At 39.7% G+C, this 24,109-nt stretch overlaps 1 protein-coding gene across 1 annotated transcript in view; it reads left to right on the top strand.

The window, feature by feature from the left end:
- Positions 1 to 24,109, top strand: part of MKNK1 (MAPK interacting serine/threonine kinase 1) — a gene marked incomplete in the record, with an annotated part of 837,567 nt that overhangs the window by 232,553 nt on the left and 580,905 nt on the right. Inside the window, 1 exon segment of the mRNA XM_044085821.1 lies at positions 19,716 to 19,795. Coding sequence (XP_043941756.1) covers positions 19,716 to 19,795 — 80 coding nt within the window.

Below are 24,109 nucleotides of genomic sequence, written 5' to 3'. Positions count from 1 at the left end.
ACAGGTAGATGGGTAGAAAGAATGGTGTTGAGCACAGCTTGATGTCTGTCATTTACGTAGGACTGGAACCATTTTATAGCTAGTATGTCAAGTGACAGAGATTTGAGAATGTTTGAGTATATTGTGATACCATGTCGAAAGTTTTGGACAGATCAATGAAAAGTGCAGTGGAAAGCATGTTTAGCTTACGGTTTTTGTTGGTGTCTATAAAGGAGAGGAGGGCAGTAGTAGTGGTATGGTAAGGTCTGAAACCATGTTGGGAGTTGGAAAGCAGGTTATTATGGAGAAGGTTCTCTAGCAATTGCCTGTGGATACATCTTTCCATAATCTTAGATAAAGGAGAAAGTAGGGCTATGGGACGATAGTTGGAGAGTTCTGTGGAGTCTCCCCCCTTATGAAGGGGAATAATATGAGAGACTTTCCAAAGTTTGGGGATATATCCTTCAGTGATGGTTCTATTGATGAGAATGGAGATGGGGTAAGCAATAGATTTGGCTGCTTACTGTAAGTATTCTGTGGGTAGTTGATCAGCAGAGGGAGTGCATGGTTTGAGTTTTCGGATAAAGGTGAGAATGAATGCTGTTGGGACAGGTTGGAAGAGAAATGGAGGTGGAGGGTTAGTGTCAGAATTAGATATAGTTACATTTTGAGGAGAGAGCTGACTGGCAAGAGTTTGAATTGCTTTGGTGAAAAAGGTATTAAAGGCATTAGCAGTTTGTTTGGGATTGTCCTTGTCAGTGCCTTGCGGGTTAGGTGTGATAGATTGACTGGGATGTAATAATTAATACTTGCCCAGAACTTTTGTGGTTTATTATGATGGGTCTGTTGAGATTGTAGGTATAGCTTTGTTGTTTCATTTCTCAGTTGTTTGTAGTTTTGAAGGTCAGCAGGGTTTTTAGTTAAGCGTGATTTATTCCAGTATTTATTTCTGAGATGGATTTTTTGCTTAGTTTCCTTAGAAAGCCAAGGAGCGGATTTAGTTATCATAATAGAGCAGGTAGGAGCATGGTAGTAGAGTATGGCTAGGAAATTAGCATTAAAGTAATCAACAGCTTCATCTAGAGAAAGGTGTTTTAAGGGGGACCAATTACATGCTCCAAGTTCACTTTGGAATAGATCCAAGTTGAATTTTTTCTTGGTTCTAATTGTTCTAAATATGGGTTGAATGGGTTGAATGGGTGGATTGGTTTTGAGCCTGATAATGTAGGTTAGTGAGTGGTCGCTTATGTCGTCAGGGAGGGTTCCGGATTCATACGTCTGGGGTTGATTATTAATGTGTATCCAATCTAAGGTACTTTCTTTCTTATTAGTCTTGTTTATTCTAGTGGGGGAGGTAATAGTTTGGGTAAACCCATAGAGATTAATATGGCTAGTAGGGTGGTAGTTGTTGCAACATTTCCAATCAATGTTGAAATAGCCTAAGATTATGGTTTCTTGGGGAAGGTTTTGAGATAACCAGCAAAGGATGTTTTCGATGGTAGTAATGTTATTGCCTGGAGGAACATAGATGCAGATAATATAGATAGGTTTGACTGAGTTTAGCTGAAGCTTTGCAATAAGTATCTCAGCATTAGTGTCCTGAGGAGGTTTTTGGTTGAAGATGGATATTTGAAAATCAGATTTGAATCAAAGTGCTACTCCACCACCTTTCTTGGCTACACGGTCAAGATGTAAGATGTAACCAGGTGGGATAACTTCGTTGAATTTAGTTACAGGTTTTAACCAATTTTCTGTTAGACAAATAATATCAAAGGAGTAGAGTTCCAAGAGAGCATGAAGTTGTGTTATTTTGTTATTAATGCTCCGTATGTTGAGGTGAGCTATTAAGAGTGAGTTGGGTGTTTTTTAAGTAGGTGGATGGCAGAGGGGTTTGGGTTGATGAGCTTAGTGGTAGTGGAGGTGTTCAAACCAGGGTTTGGGTGAATATCTCCATCCTTTAGGGAGAGGAGTAGTGTTAGATATCTAGTATTAGTATATTTACTGAGAAGAAATGGATATCTCCTGTTATTAGGGAAGTTAAATCTGATGTGAGCTGTCCTGTGGTATTTCGGTAGTAGATAGCTGTGTGTGGAAGTAATGTTGGAATGGACTGTGAGAGGCTAGTGAAGAAGAGGTAGATTGTTTAGTAGGTAGAGAAAGTGTGAATATATTGGGTGCTCATAGGAGGTTAGCAGGTATGCTAGAGTTAAAGGAGGTAAAAGTGTGAGTATGAGTAGCTTCTGTAAGAGGACTAGGGTGGAGGGTTTATTCATTGCCATGGTAGATATAAATTATTACTATAGGTACAGAGGTAAAGTAGGTGTGGTAAGGAAAAGCAAAAGGGTGTGTTGGGAGAGATGGGAAGTGGTGGAAGAAAGGTGGGAAAATAGAGAAGATTGTTTAATGGAACTGTGGTGATTGGTGGAATGGAGAAGGGGTGCGGTTTGATGGGTATAAGAGTAGGACCACTGGGGTGGGTGGAATTTGGGGGTAGGGTAGGGGAGCGGAGTGAGCCTGCAGGGCGAACAGAGCGAGTTGAGACAATTGAAGGAGAAGCTGGAGAAGAAACTATCAGAAGTGCAGATAGCTAGAGGTAAGTAAGGTAGGACATGAGTAGGGAAAGGTCTGAAATACAGGAGTCTAACAAACAGAAGAAACAGGAGGGTAGATACTGTTTGAGCACAAGGTGAGTAAGAGGAGGAGCACGTCAAGAACGTAAGGAATATAATTAAGTTACAGAGGTAAAACAGGGAGAGAGGCAGTGAATAATGGATAGAAGGGTGCCACCTAGTGGACAAATCTAATATTGTAGGAAAGTATGTGAGGTGGCTAACTGGTGAGGAACTGTGGAAGATGCAATACTTAGTAAGAGAGGGTTAGTGTAAGTGAAGAGGTACGTTGGCTGTTGGGTAGATAGAAGGGAGGGGTAAAGGATGCTGGCTGCTCAAGCTCGTAGCGAACTTTGGAGCCCTGATGCAAATAGTAGACAGAGGCCTACTGTACAAGTGGGACTAAGTCCATAACATACATACTTCCTTCCTTGATAGAGGGTGCAGAGAATAAGAGGCAGGCAGATGAGGCCACTGGAGTTTGGATAGGGTTCTTTTATCACCAGTTAGGTTGTGGCTATAGCAGGATCAGGACAATGTTGAGCTGGGTACTTTGGGGAGAAAGGGAGACAAATGTAGAGGAGAGAACAGAGTTAACATTCAGCAAGTTTCTAGGCAGTAAAGCTAGCAGTAATAAAATAAAGCATTTACATTCAGACACAGTTAATAATAACTTAAATGCAATTCTTATAGGCATTCCAAGCATGTGCCTAACAAATTAATAGGAATAGCATACAAGCTAGGTGCAATAGAACTAAAATTAAGTGAATAAGGTCAACAATAAAGCAGATTCGGGCATTGACTACAAGTAATAGTGTAACATAAAATGCTAATGTACAATGGATTTTCTTTCCTTTTATCAAATGATAGTTGTTTTGTGGGGACCAGATTAAAAATCCCCAGAAAGAGGTAGGATGAAGGTTGGGGGCAGACCGAGTCAAACCTTAATATACAGGCAAGAAGGGAGTCGCCATCATCTTAAAGTAAACAAGTGAAGGAGATATATGGGCTTATGCATGTTCAAACTAGAACCACAATGGTGGTACAATTACAAGCAGCCGTTCCAGGCTGTAATCAGATAAAATACACGTCCACAGCATACTCGGGCTAGTTTCATATGTGAGGCTCTTTACATCTAGTCGTACCAGGCTGTGAGCAGGTAGTAGGGATTTCCAGAGTGCTCTGATTAGCTCCACGTGGGTGGATTAGTTGCAATTAGCCGTATCGGCTAGAATAGCACTAAAAACACTTGAAAATGGACAATGTGCAATTAAATTGCAGGAACAAGTGTTCGCTTGCAAGGCAGTATTCAGTTTCTGTTATGAGTACTTAGTTTTGCACTGGTCTTTCTCCAGCATTTTATTTGATTTCTTTATTTTTCACATATCAGTGACATAACTGAAGTGCTGGGGTGCCTTCTGTGTGGAGTCTGCATGTCCTCCCTCAGGGTCACGTGGGTTTCTTCCCACATCCCAAAGACATGCTGCAGGTGGATTGGACACACTAAATTGGCCATAGGTGTGAATGTGTGCATGTGTGTGCCTTCTGTGGAAGGTTGGGTGCCGGGCTGGCAACTCAACACCGTAAAACTCCACTGCCAATCATGAGCGGACAAGGTGATCCGCTGTGGCGACCCCTAACCAGGAAAAGCTGAAAGAAGTGACATAACTGAAGTAGATAATTAGTCATCCTTTTGCCAAGTAACACAAACTGGTGAGAGAGAGTGTGAAGCCCTACATTGGAGTAAAACTGTTTTCTAAAATTACAATATGGCAGGCCTGGTAGCTTTCTATTTGCTGTTCACATGCAATTTTTCATGATTCACTGCTACATGTCTCTGTTCATTATAGTTGAATATTCTTCTCATGATGTACTTGAAACAACCAGTCTTGTAAATTTTTTTAATTCCTGACTTTGTATTGCATATTATTGTTAGATGCTTTGAGAGTACAGATTCTTTAGCATGTAGATTTTAATGCACTGATCACACTTATTTTTATTGTTTCAGGGAACTTGAAATAATAATTTTCACATTTTGAGATTGATTGCCTTTTTGAATTGAAACAGTAATGGTGCCCTCAACCTAATGGGTGAAGGTACTATTCACTAGCGGGATACCCACAAAGTGCAGCATTTTCTTCCTCTGAATTGCTGTGTTATGCATATGTAATAGCCCTACACTGCTTGTTCTACTTGAGTCAGCATTCTGGGCAAGCATATTATGGGTCTTGCTTTTACTTTGTGTTTTAATATTCCCAGATGTAATTTGTATGTCCTCCTAAGAAACTGATCCCTTATGTGATAGGGAGCTGCTGTTTTGTCAGTTTTGAACATTAAATCATTGGCACAACTTTTATGAGAAAAACAGATAACTGATTCTAAGGATAGAAATGTACTGATCAGATTAGTCTTTAATGGCAGCAACTTTCAAAACATGCATTCAAAATCTGCATAATCACCTCTCTTAGGTCCTGATTTTTTAGATTCTGAATCCGTGCAGGAAGATGAAGAGACATATTATTTTTTTCCCTCTGATTTCTGATTCAGTCTCTGAGAAGAGCTAATTTTCTGTTTCTTCCTGTGGGGTTTTCTTTTTTCCTGAAACTGTTGCGAAAATGAGCTAGTGTTTTCACTGAGAACACTGAAGTTTCTCATTCCCTCAGAAAATACTATGAGTTGAAGGATTTTCCAGAACCTACACTTGTTCTTCTTGTTCCATCACTTTTAGGTGGTGTGTGTAGTACTGCCTGCAATTTTCCTTTTAGCCAGCTGCCACTAAAAAGGCAGAGATGCATAGAGTTCATCAGTCTTTAATTTTTTATGCACTATTCCCAAACCTGACCAAGCATCTATAGCTGTAGTTGATCCCTCTGCTACTCTGCAGTTAAGCAGTTCCAATCCTACTCTTTCTGATGAGGATGGGGAAATTATTGATGGGTATGGGTAAGTGTATACTTCTGCAATTTTGGTTTTCAGAATTTTGAATTGTCAGGTTCATATGTTAAAAATTTGTTCTGACAAATTGAAGTATTTGGGATATTTTATCTACAGTTTCTTTCTGTGAGGAAAAATCTGCTTTAAATAACTTTTTTTGAATGTATCACTACTTATTGTTGGCTGTGTGCGTATGACTGTTTATTTCTTCCAAGGCTGTGGCCACTGCTTCTGTTTTAAGGAGGTTTGCATGCCTACATTCTCAGAATTTTCCAGACTGATAAAAATGAGTTTTGAAAATCTTCCTTGGATAAAGATTGTGTTTGGCCCCTCTGTGGCAGAAGGTGATCAACAAGTGTGATGAAAGGGGCAAGCTGATAAAGGGAATCTAAAGATCCCCCCCCCTTTTCCAAATTGTCCAAGGGGTTTTCTTTCTACTGTTCTATTTTTGACAGCAAACAGAATAAACAATATCAACAGAATTTAGGTAAGCAGAAGTTTAAGAAGGAATGGCAAGGGAGCTCTAAGAAGAGGTATCTAATCTCCCATAACCAAGGACAGTCCAATATGTCTGACTGTTGAAGAGATCTTGTGGCCCATTCCCACCCTGGCCTCCTTTTGCTTCAGACAAATTGTTTCTGAATATCATTCATCAAGGTTATAGATGACAGTGGGAGAAAATTCCTCTTTTCCAGGGGGGCATTCCTTATTCCCCAGGTAAGACTTGTTTCAACCTGTTCATCACATGCTGTCCCAAGGACTGATGGTAACAGTTCCTCCTCCTCCTCTAGTCAGGAAGGATTTATTTTCAAGGATGTTCCTAGTGCCAGAGAAAGAAAATGCTTGGAGACCATTTCTGGCTCTTTTTTTCCTAAACCTATTTGTGATAGTGCCCCAATTCAAATGATGTTCCTTCACAACCTGTTAACCTTTTCTTCCTTCAAGTTTCCTGGTAACACTAGACTTATAAGATGCAGCTCATCATATCCCTATTCATACAGACTTCAGATGCTTCTTAAGGTTTTGTATGCCTGGATCACATTATCAGTTGTTAACCTTTTGACTGTCCTTTGCACCAAGAGTGTTAGTGTCTAGCTACAGTTATGGCTCATTGCAGGCTGTAGGGGATCCACATTTTTCCATAGTTAAGCCAACTTGCTTATCTTTGCAGAGTCTTTTCAGGGTGTCAAGAATCTCTCTATTGGGTGAGAAATCTCTTACAAAACCTGGGTTTCCAAGAGAACGCTCAAGTCTTTCTTGATTCACTCACACAGGATTGTATTCTTGGTATGTCAACTTTTCTTCCACATGAAAAATAAATCCTTATTTAGATCTATTTCTGATATTTTCTACTCTGACTTTGGTCACTGCGAGGGAATACCTCAGGATTTTGGGTTTCATGGAATCTATGAAAAAAAGATAGTGATATCCGAAATCTCTTTGGTCCCAGCATCAACACATTACTCTTTTCAAACCCCCAAGTGCTGGGGTTTGTCAGATGAGAAATGTTTTGGTGGAGATGAGATATCTTTAAATCCAGGACCTCCTCTTCACTCTGTCTACTCTAAAGTGGTTGGTTGCCACTGATGCTCTGACTTTGCCTGGGGACTGGTTTCAGATGGGTTAAAAGTGCAGGGGTATAGGACACAAAGGACAGACTCAAGCACATTAATATCTAGGAGATGCTTGCCCTAATCAAAGCACTTAACATTCTGAACCGTCCTTGACTCCCTAGGACCTTTTCAAAGTGGTTTCAGATAATGCCAAAGTCATGTGGTACATCAGCAAACAAGGGGAACCAGATCATACTCCCTTTGCAGACTAGCCATGTTAGTTTGAAGTATAGCTTCATAGCATAGTCTCACTGCACAGGTATCCTACATTCTGTCAGAGCAAAACTGTGTGGCAGACAAGCTGATCACGGCCAGAGCAAACCCTCACGAATGGAGACTTGATCAGGGGGGGGGGGGGGCTTCCAACATTTTATCCATCGGTGAATACTTCAAGTAGACCTTTTTGCCTCCCCTTTGAGCAATCAACTGGCAAGATTCCATTCCAGGACTCTATGCAAGAAGGCCTGGAAGACCTTTTTTGACAGGAATGTTCCTGTACGCTTTTCCATCCATTACACGAATATCTAGAATACTTCAGAAAATTCATAAGGAATCCCTCATAATCATTGAGGGGATTCCCTTCTGGCCTCCGCAACTGTTGCTCTCCCTTATTTTGGAAATGACTGGGGGCAATTACCACAAGCTTCTTTTCTGACTGGATCTACTCACAAAAGAACAGGGGTGTTTGATAGACTCCAGCATCAATCATTTTAATTGGCTGCATGGAGATAATGTCTTGTTTATTTTAGACACCTGTTAACGGAGGATGTGCAGTAGGTACTAATGTAGATGAGAAAGTGAGCTACTAGAATATATTGGCAAATGGAAAAGGATTTCTAACCAGCACCTATTAAGGGCTAGTTGTTCTGGTTTTACAATATCTGTGTGAGTTACTATCCTGTGGCCTTTCGTACTCCTCTGACAAAGTTCATTTATTGGCCATTTCATCATGTCTTCCTATAGATCCTCCTCTTTGAAGGCGTTCTGATGTCAAAATGTTCATGAAAGCGGTTTTGCATTCGAGCATACCTCTCAAGTGTACCTCATTATGAGGAACGTACCTCATTTGGGGTCTTAAAAAGTTCAAGTTCCTCAAAGTTCCACATTGAAAGACTGTCACACATTCAGTGTTAAGAATTTTTTTAAGTGAAATCCATTGTAAATGGAGATGAATCATATTAATTCTTTAAAAGATCTTCTATATAAGTAAAACCAGCTTATTTTAACCATCCTATGACCTTACTAGTTGAAGTTGCTAGTAAGCCATTAGTATGCGTTCCACATTTTGCCCATTTGTTCCACATTGAAGGCTGGTATTCCTCATTTTGGAGATGGAAGGTTGAGAGCTATGCATTAGAGGTCGACAAGTAAACCTGTGATCCCTCCTTTGGATCTTAATTTTAATTTAGAGGAGTTTAATTGGCTCATTCAAAGCAAGTGTTATCTGTCTGGTTTTAGGTTCTTAAAATGGAAAACACGTTTTATCTGATTGCTCTGACCCTTGCAAGAAGAATGTCTGAGTTGCAAGCTCTTGTGGTGAGGCAACTATACCTCATTTTCCATAGCAGTGGAGTTTCTTTGAGAACTAATCCCTCTTTTATGCCTAAAGTGGTATTCAAGTTCACTTCTAAGCCAAACTATCAATCATCCCGTATTCTTGACTGAATCTAAAAGTGAAGGAGAAAGGATACTCCTTACTTTGTATGTTCGCAGACAACTCTGGTACTCTGTTAACAGAATTAAATTTCTCAGGTCTTTGGAGCAATTGTTTATTTCTTGTGAAGTTGAGAGACCACCTGTGTCAAAACAGACTATTTCCAAATGATTGTCCAAGGCTATTACATTTTGTTACCACCATAACACCATAACAGATATATTCCAGGCAGGGTCAAGACTGTCTCTTTAAAGGGTCTTGGCTTCATTTATGGCTTTTTGGAAAGGGCTGGACTCTAAAATTATTCTAGAAGCTGCTACTTGGTCCTCTGTCCATACTTTTACAGAGCACTATAAGCTTGATTCTTAACAGTTCACAGGAACTGTTGATTCAGTTCTATACAACAGTCGTTTAGTCTGTTTTCGGGTCATCCATAATGGTGTGGTTTGGATCTCTGTCTTATGACAAAAACAGGTTACATGGAATAGTTAGGTCTTCCAAAAATATAATTGGTGCTAGTTTGCTCTCCTTGTAGGACCTGTACTATTCCAGAGTCATGAAAAGGGCAGGGAAAATCATCACCAACCCTTCACAACCAGGCCACCATCTTTTTGAACTATTACCATCACGCCTCACAGTAAGACACTGTCCGGTTCGAGACTCAGCTAGAGCGTCTTCTGCGTGGAGACATGCGTGAATGGGCGTACCTTCGTTGAAGGCTGTGCGTCAGGGCTGGCAACTCAGCACATAAAAATGAACTGCCAATCATTAGCGGACTGGAGTTCCGCTGTGGCGACCCCTAACCGGGAAAAGCCGAAAGACACAACAACAACCATCAGCCAGGTGTTCTAGATTAATACGCACTAAAAGAAGCAGATATAAGGACATTTTTTTTCCACAGACCAAGTTTATAAACGGTTAACTTAACTTATTAGGTTGGGGTATTTTTCCCTTGCCTCCAAGGATTATGCAGTATTGGTTACATATTGTTAATACTTGTTTCTTTGAGTTTTTCAGTATTTCTTGCACTGAGTTGCACTTTGCACCTTGTTTGTATATTTACTTTTTGTCTTGTTCTTAATAGTTGTATGTATGTCATTTATGTAATTCATACTTGGAGAGTCACTGAAACAGGAGTCAAATTCCTTGTATGCATGCGTACTTGGCCAATAAATGTGATTCTGATTCCTTATCTAGGTCCAGATGCGCCTTTGATAGGACCATTTTGGGCTCTTCGTACTCCTCACAAATGTAGTTAGCTATGCTAATCTACCCGTATAGCTAAGGCTACTGCAGCAATGATCAAAATGATGAACGTAGTACAGCTGTGTAAGCTTAAGTTAATGTAATAGGAGATGTTTGAATGAACACTGTTGTACTAGGTGCTCTCTCCTTCCATCTCCATTGTTTTTTGGTGTGTTTGTCAAGGTGTGGATATTTGTTTTGTTCGTAGCTTAGTACTTCTAGGGCTCAGACTCCCTGTTTCTGCTGGCAGGAAAGCTCTGAAGGACTTTGTGCCAAAACCTTTCTTTTAGTCAGTTCAGCTTGAGCTGCTTGCCAGTTTGGGTGTGTGGAATATGCCCTGAAGCTTTGGAAGCTGGTCGGCCATTTTATCCTTGGCAGGATATATCCCATATACCTTAAATCAACTGAAGCAGTGATCATTCGAACATATACTATTGTGCTATGTTCAACTTGCACAACTGTACATTCCTGTTATTGTTAATGCATGTTGGGTTTATTTCAGGCATCCTAGAGTTTTTATTTGCTCCTACTGAACTTGAAACTCTGCATTTTTAATAATTTTAATAGCTATGTCTGTCTGCTATGCATGTGCTTTAGCACTAACTAACAGATTATCAATTTATATTTATAGTGACTCCCATATCTGTCTTTAATTGCATATGCTACAGCTTTTGTGGAACTCCCTTGGTGCTGGGGAAATGCTAAATAGAAGTCGAGGAACCTGCTATTTTTCTAGTAGTATGTTAAATGTACACAACTTGGAGGTTTGTTTAGCTTTATCTTTCATTATTCCTGGTTTATATCTAATACTGCAAATAACTTTTGTGTTTGGCATTATTAAAGTTCACTGCATCACTTGTAAGTAATGTATAATGTTGTCTTTTAGTTACTTTATTTACATGATGTGGAGCGATACAAAGTGCATATATTGTTTTGCTTTAGTATTGCAACCACACTATTTGCCCCATTCCATTGGGTCTAACTGATTCTTAATGATGTCCGAGCTTTCCTATCACTTTAATGCCTGATGCCTGTCTACTCCTGAAAACGTATGGTATTATTCTTTGAGGATGTACCAGTGGCATAGCATCAGGATTTACTGGCATGATATTCTCCTGGCAAAATGTCCTAATCCTGTGAAGACATCTGAATGATCATATAAGTTAGTGAGAGACACACTATCTCAAATGTCTCTAACTACACATGCCGCCTTTGGTGTCACACTCCAGATTCATTTTACCACTCTTACATTCATTCTCACATGCCAAACAGCTTAAAATATTAGGAAAATGTACTTCATTAAGTACTGGAATTTTAGAACTGATTTTTTTATTTCTTATTTTTGCATTAACCTGTCAGTAATGTTTGGATCTTCCTAGTGGCAGGAATATGTTGCCATTGTTCATATACCTCTGCTTACCACCTGCAGTGTTTTAAAGTGCATTTCGATAAAATATTACACTGGGCAGTCATGGTTTGAAGTCCTCATATTGCATATTAGTTATAAGCACAATTGCATATATTCTCACTTGTATTTTTGTCCATGTTTTAGGTTATATTTTCCTGACATCACTGTTTTCCCTTTAAAAGTACCTACCAGAATTATGTTGACATTAACTGAGTTTGTATTTCTTTTTAATAACATCCGCAATTGTTTAGAACACATTTTACTTCACACATAATGGAGAAAAACATGCTTTTAGTGGAATAGATTTTACAAAGTATATTAAAATCAGGAGAATTCTTCTGCTTTCTTATAACCAGACCCGCTTGAATTTCAGTTCTGTATGTTATATGTCTCATTACTGTTGCAAAGCATTGTCAAATAACTGTAATGTGCGTCTGTCCTTTACTGTGGAAATCTCATTGTTTTTGTTTTTACATTTTTATGCCTTATTATTTGACTTGCATTTTATCTTGCACAATCCCTTTTTTCTGTTTTTGCTTGCTGGTTTCAATAGTTTCACAAATCTCCACAACTTTTGATCAGGGCATGTCTGTTTTCTTTATAATATAATCATTTATTATACCACAAACCATTATACCTGTTGTAAGTTATGCAGCTCATAAAAGTCTCATGTGGACGTGTAGTCTCTTTAGGACTACAGTCTGAACTGTCTGAAGGACATTTTGCCTTTAAAAAGAGCAAATTATGAATACATGGTAAATTCTTTTTAGACTCCCAATAATTCCTATATTTCTTTTTTTTTTTTGTTTGGCTGCTGCTACCACCATTTAACCTTTCTGACCCCCTAAGAAAAAGGCTTAAACAGTAAGATCTCTTCCACGGCAAAATGAGAAATGTAGCCTAATGAATGTTTTCAGATTTCTTGGCTTTTCAGTTTGCACTAATAAGTTAATTGCATTTCTGAACTCAAAAGTCGCAGTTACCTATTAAATTTCCTTAAGGTGAGAGAATTCTTTATGGCTATATAAGAACTGTTTTTCTGTCTAGAAATTATAACGCTTTCCTTCCAAATATGTAAACATTTAAAAGCAAAAATATATTTTTCCAGTACAACTCCAAGTTATGTCTTTGAGTTTGTCATGATACGAGTAGATAATCTGTACTAGATAATGAGGGTGTGGTCTGACTTTCTCAGGGTCTTTAATCAGACTAACATGCAACTTCCTTCTACCTAGATCAATGCATTTAAAGCTTAACCACCAGATAAGCACACTACTGTGAGTTTCCTTTTAGGTATTTGATATAGCTGTCTTTCGCCTGGGAGGTTACTCAAAATTGGATTCATTGGACTTAATTAGCCCTCTTAGTTGCCTGTTTAATTGGATGAGAGAGTTTTTTTATCTTTATGGAAGTTGCACTTCCTGATTTTAGCCATGATCTTTTCCTGTTATAACCTTTTTAAGATGCCACCAGGGTGGTTTGTTTCTGGAGTTAGTCTTGGGCTTACTTCTGGTAGGTACAGCAGCCATTGTGCGGCCATTAACATGGTTATACAGAAATTCTGTGAACAATTTCTGCGTAGGCTGCTGTGTTTTCTCTTGGTTGGAGTGGTATTTAATTTTGGCATGCTGTTGCTTAATAAAAGGTATTTCGCTTTGGAATAGTTGTTGTTACTGGATTTACTGGAGTAATTGAGTTGATTTTGGTTTCAAAGGAGGCAGCTCTATGGCTAAACCTTACCAGGGAAGATGTGACATTTGGTGGTGGTGGTTGGGTGTGCACGTTTTTTCATGTTTGTGAGCACAAGGTCCAGCATTTTGGAACCTCTAGTGAATGTATGCACTAACTGTTCAAGGTTATTTGCTTTTCCCCAAGTCCAAGAATCTATGTGCTAGTAGATTTGAGGCAGTGCAGGATTCCCACTGTATAGAGGGATAATTGAAGTCCCCCAGAAGTACGATATTAAGTTGGGTGTTGAGTGTATCCAATAGGTCTAAGTTTGCACTCTGAGTTTTGTGGGACATAGAGGGTGACCTGTAGCTTACTAGGATATGGTATGGGATTGTATCTGTAGTGACCAGCACTTAAACTCCAGTACATCATCCTATTTAACCAGCCTAGAGGTATGCTGCTTTTAGATTTATATTGTGACGTCCCTACCTTTAGTTCCCGTTTGTGCATCTACTGGCCTAAAAGTGTGTAAAGCACTGATGCCTTGCACTGCCAGTGTACTCTCTGCAGCTTTTAAACGATATCTTGGTAATTGCACAGATGTCCGTTTTCTCCATGGTGAGAAGGGCTTGGATTAAGTGTAGTTTTTTGTTTAGGCTTCTAGCATTGTGCCGTAACACATTGAGGTTTACTTGAGCTGATTTTGCTATGTTGGTAGGTTGCCGTTGCCTAAAAGACTCCGAGAATGTGACACCCCACCACTGGCAACAGTAATCAAGGAGCCTCAATCCTTACCATTATTACCAGTGGGGGACACATATTGGGAGGATGACAAGTACACACAATATTCCCAGATGCAGCTCTGCCTCAAATTCAGTTTCCCTTAAGTGCACACAAGTCCACAGTCATTATGGGGCTGGTTTTTCCCATTTTCTCCATATTCTCAATAAGACTCCCCACTGGCACAACTATAGAGTTGAGATCTCAGCTGAGTGGCCAAGCCAAAACCTCCAGCACCCTCTGTCCAACCACTGCTTTGTGTCCCTGCCCAAGTAGCCGACACACACACACACTTTGAGGTTTTATTTACGCACACGCACACACACACCCCCCCCCCCCGGGAAAGGCTGGCACAGGTTCTCTAGCTACGCCCCCTTCTCCCCAGTCTACAAGGTAGTTATTACTGCCACTAGCCGCGTCCTTATCACCTACTTTAAGGCCCTTAAAGGGTGTCCAATCTTACTATTAATCCAAATGGTAGTTTGACCAAGAGTAAGGCTATTAGGAGTGGCCCACAGTGTCACCAAATAAATATGCAAGTACTCCCAGAACTTATGTCTCAAGTATCAGTCACAGTGAAGGGTTTACATATATTAATATATAATCACAGTTGCATCAAAATTCAAAATCACAGGAAATATTTAAAACAACATTGCAGGACAGGCTGAAGTAAATACAAAAGATCTCTAAACTGTACTTAACTATATTCCTGAATACATATAAAATAATTATACTGTTCCCCAGACTTGCAGAGCAAGCAGACAGATGTGGTGAGTGGGTCTCTCAGCTGATGCTATCAGGTCAAATACAAAATACTCAGTCAATCTCAGACTTCTTAAATTAATATACTAATACTACTGCTGGGATAGCATACAGATTGACATCACTTCTTGTCATCTGACTATCCCAGGTGAAACCCCCCCCATGGATGCAGCTGGTAGCATTTAACATCCACCTGTAAAAATACACAGATCTCTTATCTTTTGGCAGACGGTAGAAGTCGTAAAATAATTTGCATTCCTCCATATTTAAAGACATTACAAAAAACTTCTAGTTCTAGCCTTTTCTCCCGTTGCTCTGAAACTGAAAGATAACCTCTCTTGTTTGTGGCCCAGCCATAAAGTGACTTAATCTCAACTATTCTTCTGAAATATTGCAAGTTAAGCTTCTGTGTTTCAGTCTTTCCTGTTAAAATGTATACATCTAAACAGTTACAATAGTGCATTTACATTTCTGCTCAGTACTTTACAAAATATCTCTTCAGCACACGTCTGTACAATATGACATACAGTTCTAATACATCTGTAACATAAGCATCCTACATGAGCATATTGACATTCATAAATGGCACACAACAACTTACAAAATTCCAGATAGTTGGGCTGGCATTATCTCCTTCTGCCACACTTCTATATAAATCATATTAATATTCACAAATGACATATAATTATTTACAAAATTCCTGCTAGCTGGGCTTGACAGTATCTTCTTTCATGACTGATTTAAAATAAAAAAATATGAAGTTGTTCTATCTCGCTGTTCATTCTTACAGATGGGTTCAGAGCGATCCTCTGCTCCGAGTCGGCCTACTACAAAGCTAGAGGTCTTCAGACAGCTCCAGGCCAAGTCCCTATCCCATGATGCACCAGGACACCACTCTTACTCTTTGCAATCAACTGGGCATTACCATAAACTCAGAAAAATTGGCCTCATCACCATCGCAACATATCGTTTTTATAGGAGCAGAATTGGACACCACCACCACCACTTTAAAACCTCCATCAGCAAGGATATTACTACTTAGTCAGCGAATTCAGAACATCATATCCAGAGACAAGGTTCCAACATCAGAAGTGCTAAAGTTGTTGGCGATGATGGCAGCTGCAATAACAGCGATTCCGTTGGGTCGCATGCGAATTCTACAATTGCTGCTGTTCACGCAATGGGCTTATCAAAAGCTCCCAATGTCTTATCACGTTATTGTAACAAACACATGCAAAAAAGGATCTTCGGTGGTTGTTGACCTCTGTTCAAGTAACGATAGGTCATCCTTTTATCCTACCCTCACCATCGGCCACAGTGACCACGGATGCTTACCTGATCGGGTGGGGGGGGGGGCATTTTCAGGAAAGAACAGCCCAAGGCACATGGACTGAACAAGAGCCACATCTGCATATTAGTGTCCTGGAGATGAGAGCGGTACTCTTGGCGTTGCAGTACTTTTAGGACTCTCTCTCCCTTTAGGGACAATTGTGATTCAGATGGACAACATGTCAGTGGTCTGGTACTTGAGCAAACAAGGAGGAACCAGGTCCTATCCCCTTTGTCAAGAGGCCCTAAGAGTATGGCAGTGGGCTACATCCACCCAGTGCTTTCTGATAGCAACGCACATCCCGGAGAAATCCAACGTGATTGCAGACAAACTGAGCAGGGCAATTTTGCTGCCTCACGAGTGGTCCCTCAAAAAAGAGATAGCGGAGAGAATATTCCGCAGATGGGGCCAGTTTTGCGATAGTTTTGATTACCTCATGAGCACAAAATGCAGAAGCTACTTTGCCCTGATTCCCCCTCCGCGCGATTCCCCATGGGGCGCACTCGTACATGATTGGCCTGTAGGGCTCCTCTGTGCTTTTATTTATTTTTTACATTTGTTGACCGGGCTAGTCTAGCTGGATATGTTTCCATTTTCAGTAGAGGCCTGGGGAGAAAAGCTCCAAGATAAACTAAGTGAAAAACTTAAAAATCATTTTAACATAGGACTAGAAGAATAAAACATATTAAGATATGCATTGCAAATTACAAAATAAAACCTTGGAAGGATAAAAAGTAATAAGATAATTATGTAGCTGCATACATTATGTACTATGCTTCTAGCAGGTTATAATGTAAAAATCAGAGAGGACAAAGCAAAGAGCTTTAGTGCTAGAATATTATAACAAAACTGTGTGAAATGCAGGTAATTATACAATAAAGAAGGACAAGTGATGAAAGAGTAATTATGTAAAATATGCAACTAGAGTATAGAAGAAAGAAAATCTTCTGTAAAGAGAATTTAGAGAGATGGAGGATAGTATGGCTAGAGAGAGAGAAACTTTGTGTAATAGTAAAGAACTTTGTTTACTAGAAAAGAAAATGTATTTGTTCTTGAGTAGTATAAAATGTGGTATTTATAAGATAAGAATATAAAATAGTACATATGTAGTCAATAATGGCAGAAACTTAGGTAAATCTGTTGACTAGATGCTTAGTCTGGTTTAGAACAGGGGCATAGCCAGTGTGTTAGGTAAGGTTTGTTTTTGAAAAGTGAGGGAGAGGGGAGAGAGGAAAGATCACTGGGGAGAAGATTCCCACCAATTCCCCCGATACCCAAAGTACTACAGAAAGCAAAAGCCCTGGGAAGGACCATCACTCTAATAGCCCCTCATTGGCCTAGTCAGATTGATTCTGGAACCAGTTCCAGACCTTCTGATGCATTCGTCGGGGGCTCTTCATCCCTCCCTGCCATCCCTAAAATTGACAGCTTGGCTGCTCCAATTCCCAACATAGCCAGGTTCCATAACGAAACACAGCATATTTTAATATCTTCTCATCAATCATCTACTAGGAAGTTGTACCATAGCAAATGGAGGAGATTTTCTATATGGGCTTCTCAGAATAACATTGTTCCCTAACTAGCTTTTATTTCCTCTATATTAGAATTTTTGACTGCCTTTCAACAAAGGAGCGGCAGCAGCCACAATTCGGGTACAGTTTGCTTCTAATTTTCATCTTGGTATTGAAGGATTTAACATAATGTCACACGAGCTATCCAAAGCCTTTCTCAAAGGGATATTCCACCTCAGACCACCAGTAAAATCCCCTTATACCACATGGAACCTAAATTTTATTCTTTCACATGTTATTCTCCCACCTTTCCAGATAGTTTCATGATTTTAAATTTTTGACTTGAAAGACTTTCTTTTTAGTAGCCATCACATCTGCCTGAAGAGAATCGGAACTACAAGCCTTGTCCATAAAACCTCCGTATTTGTTTTTTCATGCTGACAGAGTTGCACTGCGAACAAATCCTTCATTCTTACCTAAAGTTTGTACTGAAGCTAACCTTAAGCAAATTATAGATTTACCAGTGTTTTTCCCCAAACACACCAACAACTTAGAGTATATGCTGCACAGGCTTGATGTTCACTGACAGTTCAGATTCTACCTGGATCGAACCAAAGAATTCAGAAGATCAGAACAACTTTTTGTTTCCTTCTCAGATTCTAGGAAAGGTATGCCAGTGGCAAAAGCAACACTATCTAAATGGTTATCTGATTGCATCACTTTCACTTAGTCAGAGTACCCCTACAACACAATATTAAGGCTCATTCTACCAGAGCAGTGTCCACATCCTCTGCTTGGCTTCCTATAGACAATATTTGTGCAGCAGCCACTTGGTCAAAACCTCATTCCTTTATCACTCATTACACAGTTGGCAGGGCCTCCTTTGGTTCTACTGTCCTGAAAGACACTCCTGTGAGCCACCCGAGAAAGATGGTGCTTGGGACGCTACCCATCTGTAAGAATGAACAGAGAGAGAGAACAACTTCACATAATGAAGTTATGTACTCACCATAACGTTCCATGTGAGTTGTTCATCTTGCCTTCATTCTTACCTCCCACCCTCCTACCCCCTCCAGGGTTTTTCGAGGACCGAGATACTAGTTTTTATCATGGTTGCTTTGTCTTTCTATGGTTTTTACCTATAAAAAGTTATAGAATGGCATATGGTATGACCGCAAACAAGATCTGAGGTAACTCAAGGTGCAGCATGGAATAGGGACTTGGCCTCGAGCTGTCTAAAGACCTCGAGCTTTGTAGTAGGCCAAGGATCGGCTCCGAACCCATCTGTAAGAATGAAGGTGAGATGAACAACTCACATGGATCGTTATGGTGAGTACATATCATCTTTTTTTTTTTTTTTTTTTTTTTAACCAATATTTGAAATCTTAGTGGGGAAAGGTGCAGACCATCATTGCCAAAGCAATATGGTCTGTTAAGCTGATCTTCTCTTCTCCTTGTTCAGCCTGGTTAGAGTGTCATCAGTACTACTGGAGTCCCTCTCTCTTTTGTGGGTGGAATTTAAGGGCATGAATCATCAGACTGCTAAGCATAAATTCTTTCCTCAACTAGAAGCCATGTTGCAGCCTGCATTACTTGACCCAAACAGTGACACTGTTGCTCATCCTCCTTTATTTGCCAGACTTTGTTTTGTTGTATAGCTTGAGACCTTCTGACTGGGTTTTATCCAGTTGGAGCACAGGCAGTGATACATATAACAGACCCTCATTGCCCTGGAATGGCTAAGCAGGCAGCAGCTGTTCACTCTCGTCTCTCCTCATCTAGCTCTTTTAGTACATGGGACTGTCACCTGAACACTGGTCAGCTGGACACTATCCACCTGCACAACACAGCCAGCATCTGAATATGTATTTTGTAAATGACTCAGAGAGGCAGGGAAATGTGAATTGATAGAGGCACAGTGGAGGATGATGGTGCTGCTGTACAGAACATGCACAGTGCTGTGGGACTGGGTATTGTTGCTCTTTAGACTTTATAGCTTTTAAATACATTGCAGTAGAAAGTTGTTTCCTTGCAGGGTGTTGTTTTTGGTATTAACATTTCTGGTGACGAGTTCTGCTTTGGCATTAGCGTGCATCATTGTATGGTGGACTTGCTTTTTGTAAAAAAAAAAAAAAAAAAACAGAGCAGCAGTGAAGACTTACATTGGTTAACAACCTTTATGCATTTTGTGTTTACATATGCTTTTGTTTCCCCCACAGATAATTGAGAAAAAAGATGGGCACAGTCGTAATAAAGTGTTCCGTGAGGTTGAAACCTTGTATCAGTGTCAGGGTAACAAGTAGGTGTTGCTTTTCATTTGTCAGTAGTTGACTTCTTTCTTAATTTAATGAGTTTTTTTTTTACATTTTGTTTAGATCATCTAAGATTACTTGGTTTTCATGTTGTAACAAGTGTATGTTTTTTGTTTATATTTTCTTTTAATCATAGTACTATTTATTTCCAGTTTACATCACAGTACTTAAATAATTATTTCTCTCCCGATTTTGAGACCTTGATTTCTTCTGTTTCTCAGCTTGGTGATTAAACTTTAGGAAAGTGTAAAAGAGTTGAATGGGAACCCAGCACAAAACAGATGCTACATTTTTATGCTTCCCTGTAGTCCACAGAAAGTTGTACTTTTAACCACTATTGGATACCATTTTTGTTCTATATTCCAAGTCTCTCTTTTTATTGGTCAGCTAAGTAGATGGGCTAAAGTGAATATAGAGCAGTATTTGCCTTGACTCATGGAAAGAATACATTTAAGAGCAAAATAAGCCACAAATTTCAACAGCAAATGTTTCTAAACAGCTGTGAGTCAAGATCACAGATTACATTGTGGAATAGTTCATATCAAACATCAAAGCAGTTGCATATTGTAGACTTGTATAAATGTAGTTTGTGACACAGACTAAAGGCTGGTTAGCAATTTAGTGTGAACAGTACACTGTTCCATAGTTAGGCACTGTTTAGAGCAAACCATGTTTACTTACAGGATTTAGCTAGGAGACAAGACATGTTTAGGAATGGGAACCAGTAGCCAGCTCAGAGTAAGTCCACTGATGCTCTCTTGATATGTTACACATTTTAAGTGACGTTCTTGATTCATCAACATTTGGAGTCTGACAGTTTAAGAGATGTAGGGATTTTGAATTGTATATCAACGGATGAAAATAAACCAACCTTACTCTTGCCAAACCTGGCCTTGGAAGGAGGGCAGACAGGATGTCGAAATAGATAATTATCAGCTGAGCACATACACTTTTGTAGCTGGTCTGCGTGGTGGGAAAAGAACTGTGGATCCCCTCATAGCGTGTTTGTTTAAGCTTCAGTACTACATCTCTGTTGTGTATGTATGACAGAATTCTCCTTTCCGGTTTGGCTGTACTAGACATAGCCTGGCATGAACTTCCAGAAGCAGTGCTGTTACTATGCTGAAGCTGATCTGGAATGGTTTGGATATGGTCACAGCTGTAGCCCAGAGATCAGAGACAAAAGTAGTGCTGATATTGAATAAGGAATGAGTTAGGGCAAGACTGTCTTTGTGGAATGTTCTATAGCAAGATTGCTCACTGATGAGTGAACAGTGGGCAAAGTAAAAGTAAAAAGGTGCATCCTTGTGATGCTTGGAAGGGGGGAATTTTGAGTAGTGTGTATTTGACTAGAACCATGAAAAATGTTTACAAAATGGCTGATGAAACATATGATGCATCTGTTGGGATCCACATCTGGAAAACTCCGCAGGAGGAAGATGAAAGAAGCTAAATTAACATATTTGTTTCTTCCAAAAACAAGACCCCTCTGTCCTCTATTATGCATAGTTTTGTTGTTGTTTTTTGTTTGTGTATTCCGTTGTTTAGTCAGGTGAGTGGTAAGGTCTGCAGACCCTGTTCAGACATGACCGAGGCTTGTTATAATTAAATGTATGCACAGTAGAACACATCACTGGTTACAACAGTATGGTTTAACATTGCAGACAGGATAAATCACATATTACACAATAAAAGCAAAATTAGCATGTTTACTGTAATGGAATTTGTTCTGGAGAGAGAAGTGCATTTTTTTAATTTGTGGCCAGGCTTGACATCATGATAATCATGACAAAAGGGGAGTAATCTTTTACATGTCACTTCGGTTGCATGCTGGATACTGTTTCAGTAGCCTAGCAGAGAGTAAAAAATAAGGGAAATATGATGGTATTAATTGGCTGATCATAATTTCTGTATTTCGGGAGTAGGAAACCTATGGTTTATTACTATAATTCAAGAAGTGACGCCATTTGTAAACCTTAAGTTCAGCTGTACTGGTGGTTCCATTCCAGAGTTTTTAGGTGTAATCTACCTTAAAACAACAAGAGGGATGCAAATATAATTATTCCCACGTTTTTTGTACAACAGTGCAACATTCACAAGCTAATACCTAGACCCTAGTCCATTACACTGTAGTAATATCTGGCAGTGCCGTGAGTTGTGCAGTGTACTTGCATATAATTCTGTATTTCTAATGTTTTCTTTGTATATTTAAGTAGTAATATATGCTATTTTGTAGTTTAATGTTTTACGTATTTGCTGTCGCACTTTGGGTATATTTTGTATTGGCAGTCTTTTTATCAAATGCCTTCATGGCAGTACTGTGTGTTTTCCTTTGTATTCATAAGTATATTTATTACTTTATGTTCTTCGTGTTTCACTGTTGCAGTCATTACATTTGGGTAATCTGCTGGCAGGTTGCCCTCAGTCGGCCTGATTAACAAAGTCTTGGGTCCTGTGTCGTTTGCTGTCCCTTCCATTACGTCAGGTCATCAGGAGTATAAAACATGCAGCCGACGCCATTACATCAGTCTTTCTTGCCATGCGGTGCCCGAAGCAGAAGCAAGTTTGTAAGTGCCGGTCGGCCGACTCCTGAAATTTTTGTTTTCGAGTTTCAGAACCGAAGTCTTCAAATAAAAAGCTAAGTACCCCGTTGGGGAAACTTTTTCTTGCTTCTTACCGATGTCAGTAAAAGCTAATAATTGTATTACTTGTGAGAAGCAAATACCTCATAAGGATTTTCACTTGTACTGTATTCCTTGCCTAGGCCCTGACCACAATGTACCTTGCTGTCACTTCTGTGTTTTTATTTAATACACGCTCTATCCGTCGGTACATTTTTTCTTCTAAATATTTTGGATCACAGTTTAATTATCCAGAAATTAGTCTGTTAGCAATCCGACTACTAGAATACCTAAAAAAAAACGCTAAGAAAAAGACAGAGACAGGCCAGTGAGGTCCAAAACTGCAGACAACGCTTCTCCTAAGCCATTTCGCCGGTACTCAATGAGGCGCTTTCGCAGCCCATGATACCTGCTCCTTCTGATTTGCAGGCCTCTACTGAGACCCATTCGGAGTCGGGTATGCCGCGAGATGCATCAATTATGGAACCCGCTGATGTCTCTACCTTGGATGGGTCCAGAGCTGCTGTGCAGGCACCGGCTTCTGATGGTGTATTCAGGCCTACAGATTTGTATATTAAACCGACGCCATCTCCAATATTAAGGCCAAAATCTCGATCTGTGTCTAAAAAACCGACGCATAGGCCACATGTGCAGGCCCCTATGCCTAAAAAAAAATTGATCTAAATGGCTGAAGATTTAATTACTCTAATCAGGGGTAGCCAACCCACACCTTCAAAGAGGCCTAGGGCTGAACTTGACTATGAATCTTCTGAACAGGATTCTATTTCTTCTGACTCTTCTAATGAACAGGATTTGTCTATATGTACTTATGAGGACTCTGATGCAGAGGATTCCATTCCTTCTGCTTCTCCCCCTGAGGATTTTTCTTTTGGGGAAATTTTACATACCTTAAGGGAGCATTTCCACTGGGGAAGTCAGGATTTTTCTGAATCCAAAAAGAGGCTTAGGGATTTTCTTCTTCCTCAACATAGGCCTTTGGCTATACCTCCTGTACTAGATGTTGTTGATGATGTGTTTTCAGAATCCAGTATGGCCCCTGATTCTCTGCCTCTGGCCCCTTGTAAGCCAGACAGATACGACAGGGTTCTTGATTCCCACAAATTCCTTTTCAAAAATCCTGTTGCAGACTCTGAAACAATTTCTCAGGGGCTGGTAGCAAGATATGGTGGTCTAACCACGGAGTATATCTCGTAGCAAAAAATGTTCAAACAGACACACTGGCAGCTTCTCCAAAGCTCAAAGTACAGTTGACCAAAGTTCACTTTAAAAAAAGAACACACTTGCAGCTTCTCCAAAGTTTAAAATGTGTTTAATCCATAAAAGATAGTAAGCGCTTTCGCGTAGGTTCACCTACGCTTCCTCAGACATAAAAACTATGTAAAACTCTCCAACTTTTAAACACAAATAGGCGGGAAAATTTAACAATTAACTAAACAATCATTCAATCTACCTCATCTGTTTACCAGAATTTAAAGGAAAATGACAACTGCAGCAAAAGACTGCCTCCTAAATGTAAACAAAACACTCTCGGGCATTACAACTGATATCAATTCGGCTGCATAGATCTTGCACATAGTCAGCATGCTACTCAAAACATTGTCAGTAGGCAATGTGGAAAGGATATTCATACAAAACCACATCTTACACAGTATTAAAATT

Source organism: Protopterus annectens, chromosome 10.part0 (genome assembly GCF_019279795.1).
Source record: "Protopterus annectens isolate FY-2018-M chromosome 10.part0, PAN1.0, whole genome shotgun sequence".
Classification (NCBI taxonomy): Eukaryota; Metazoa; Chordata; order Ceratodontiformes; family Protopteridae; genus Protopterus; species Protopterus annectens.
This window is presented reverse-complemented; position numbering and strand designations above follow the sequence as displayed.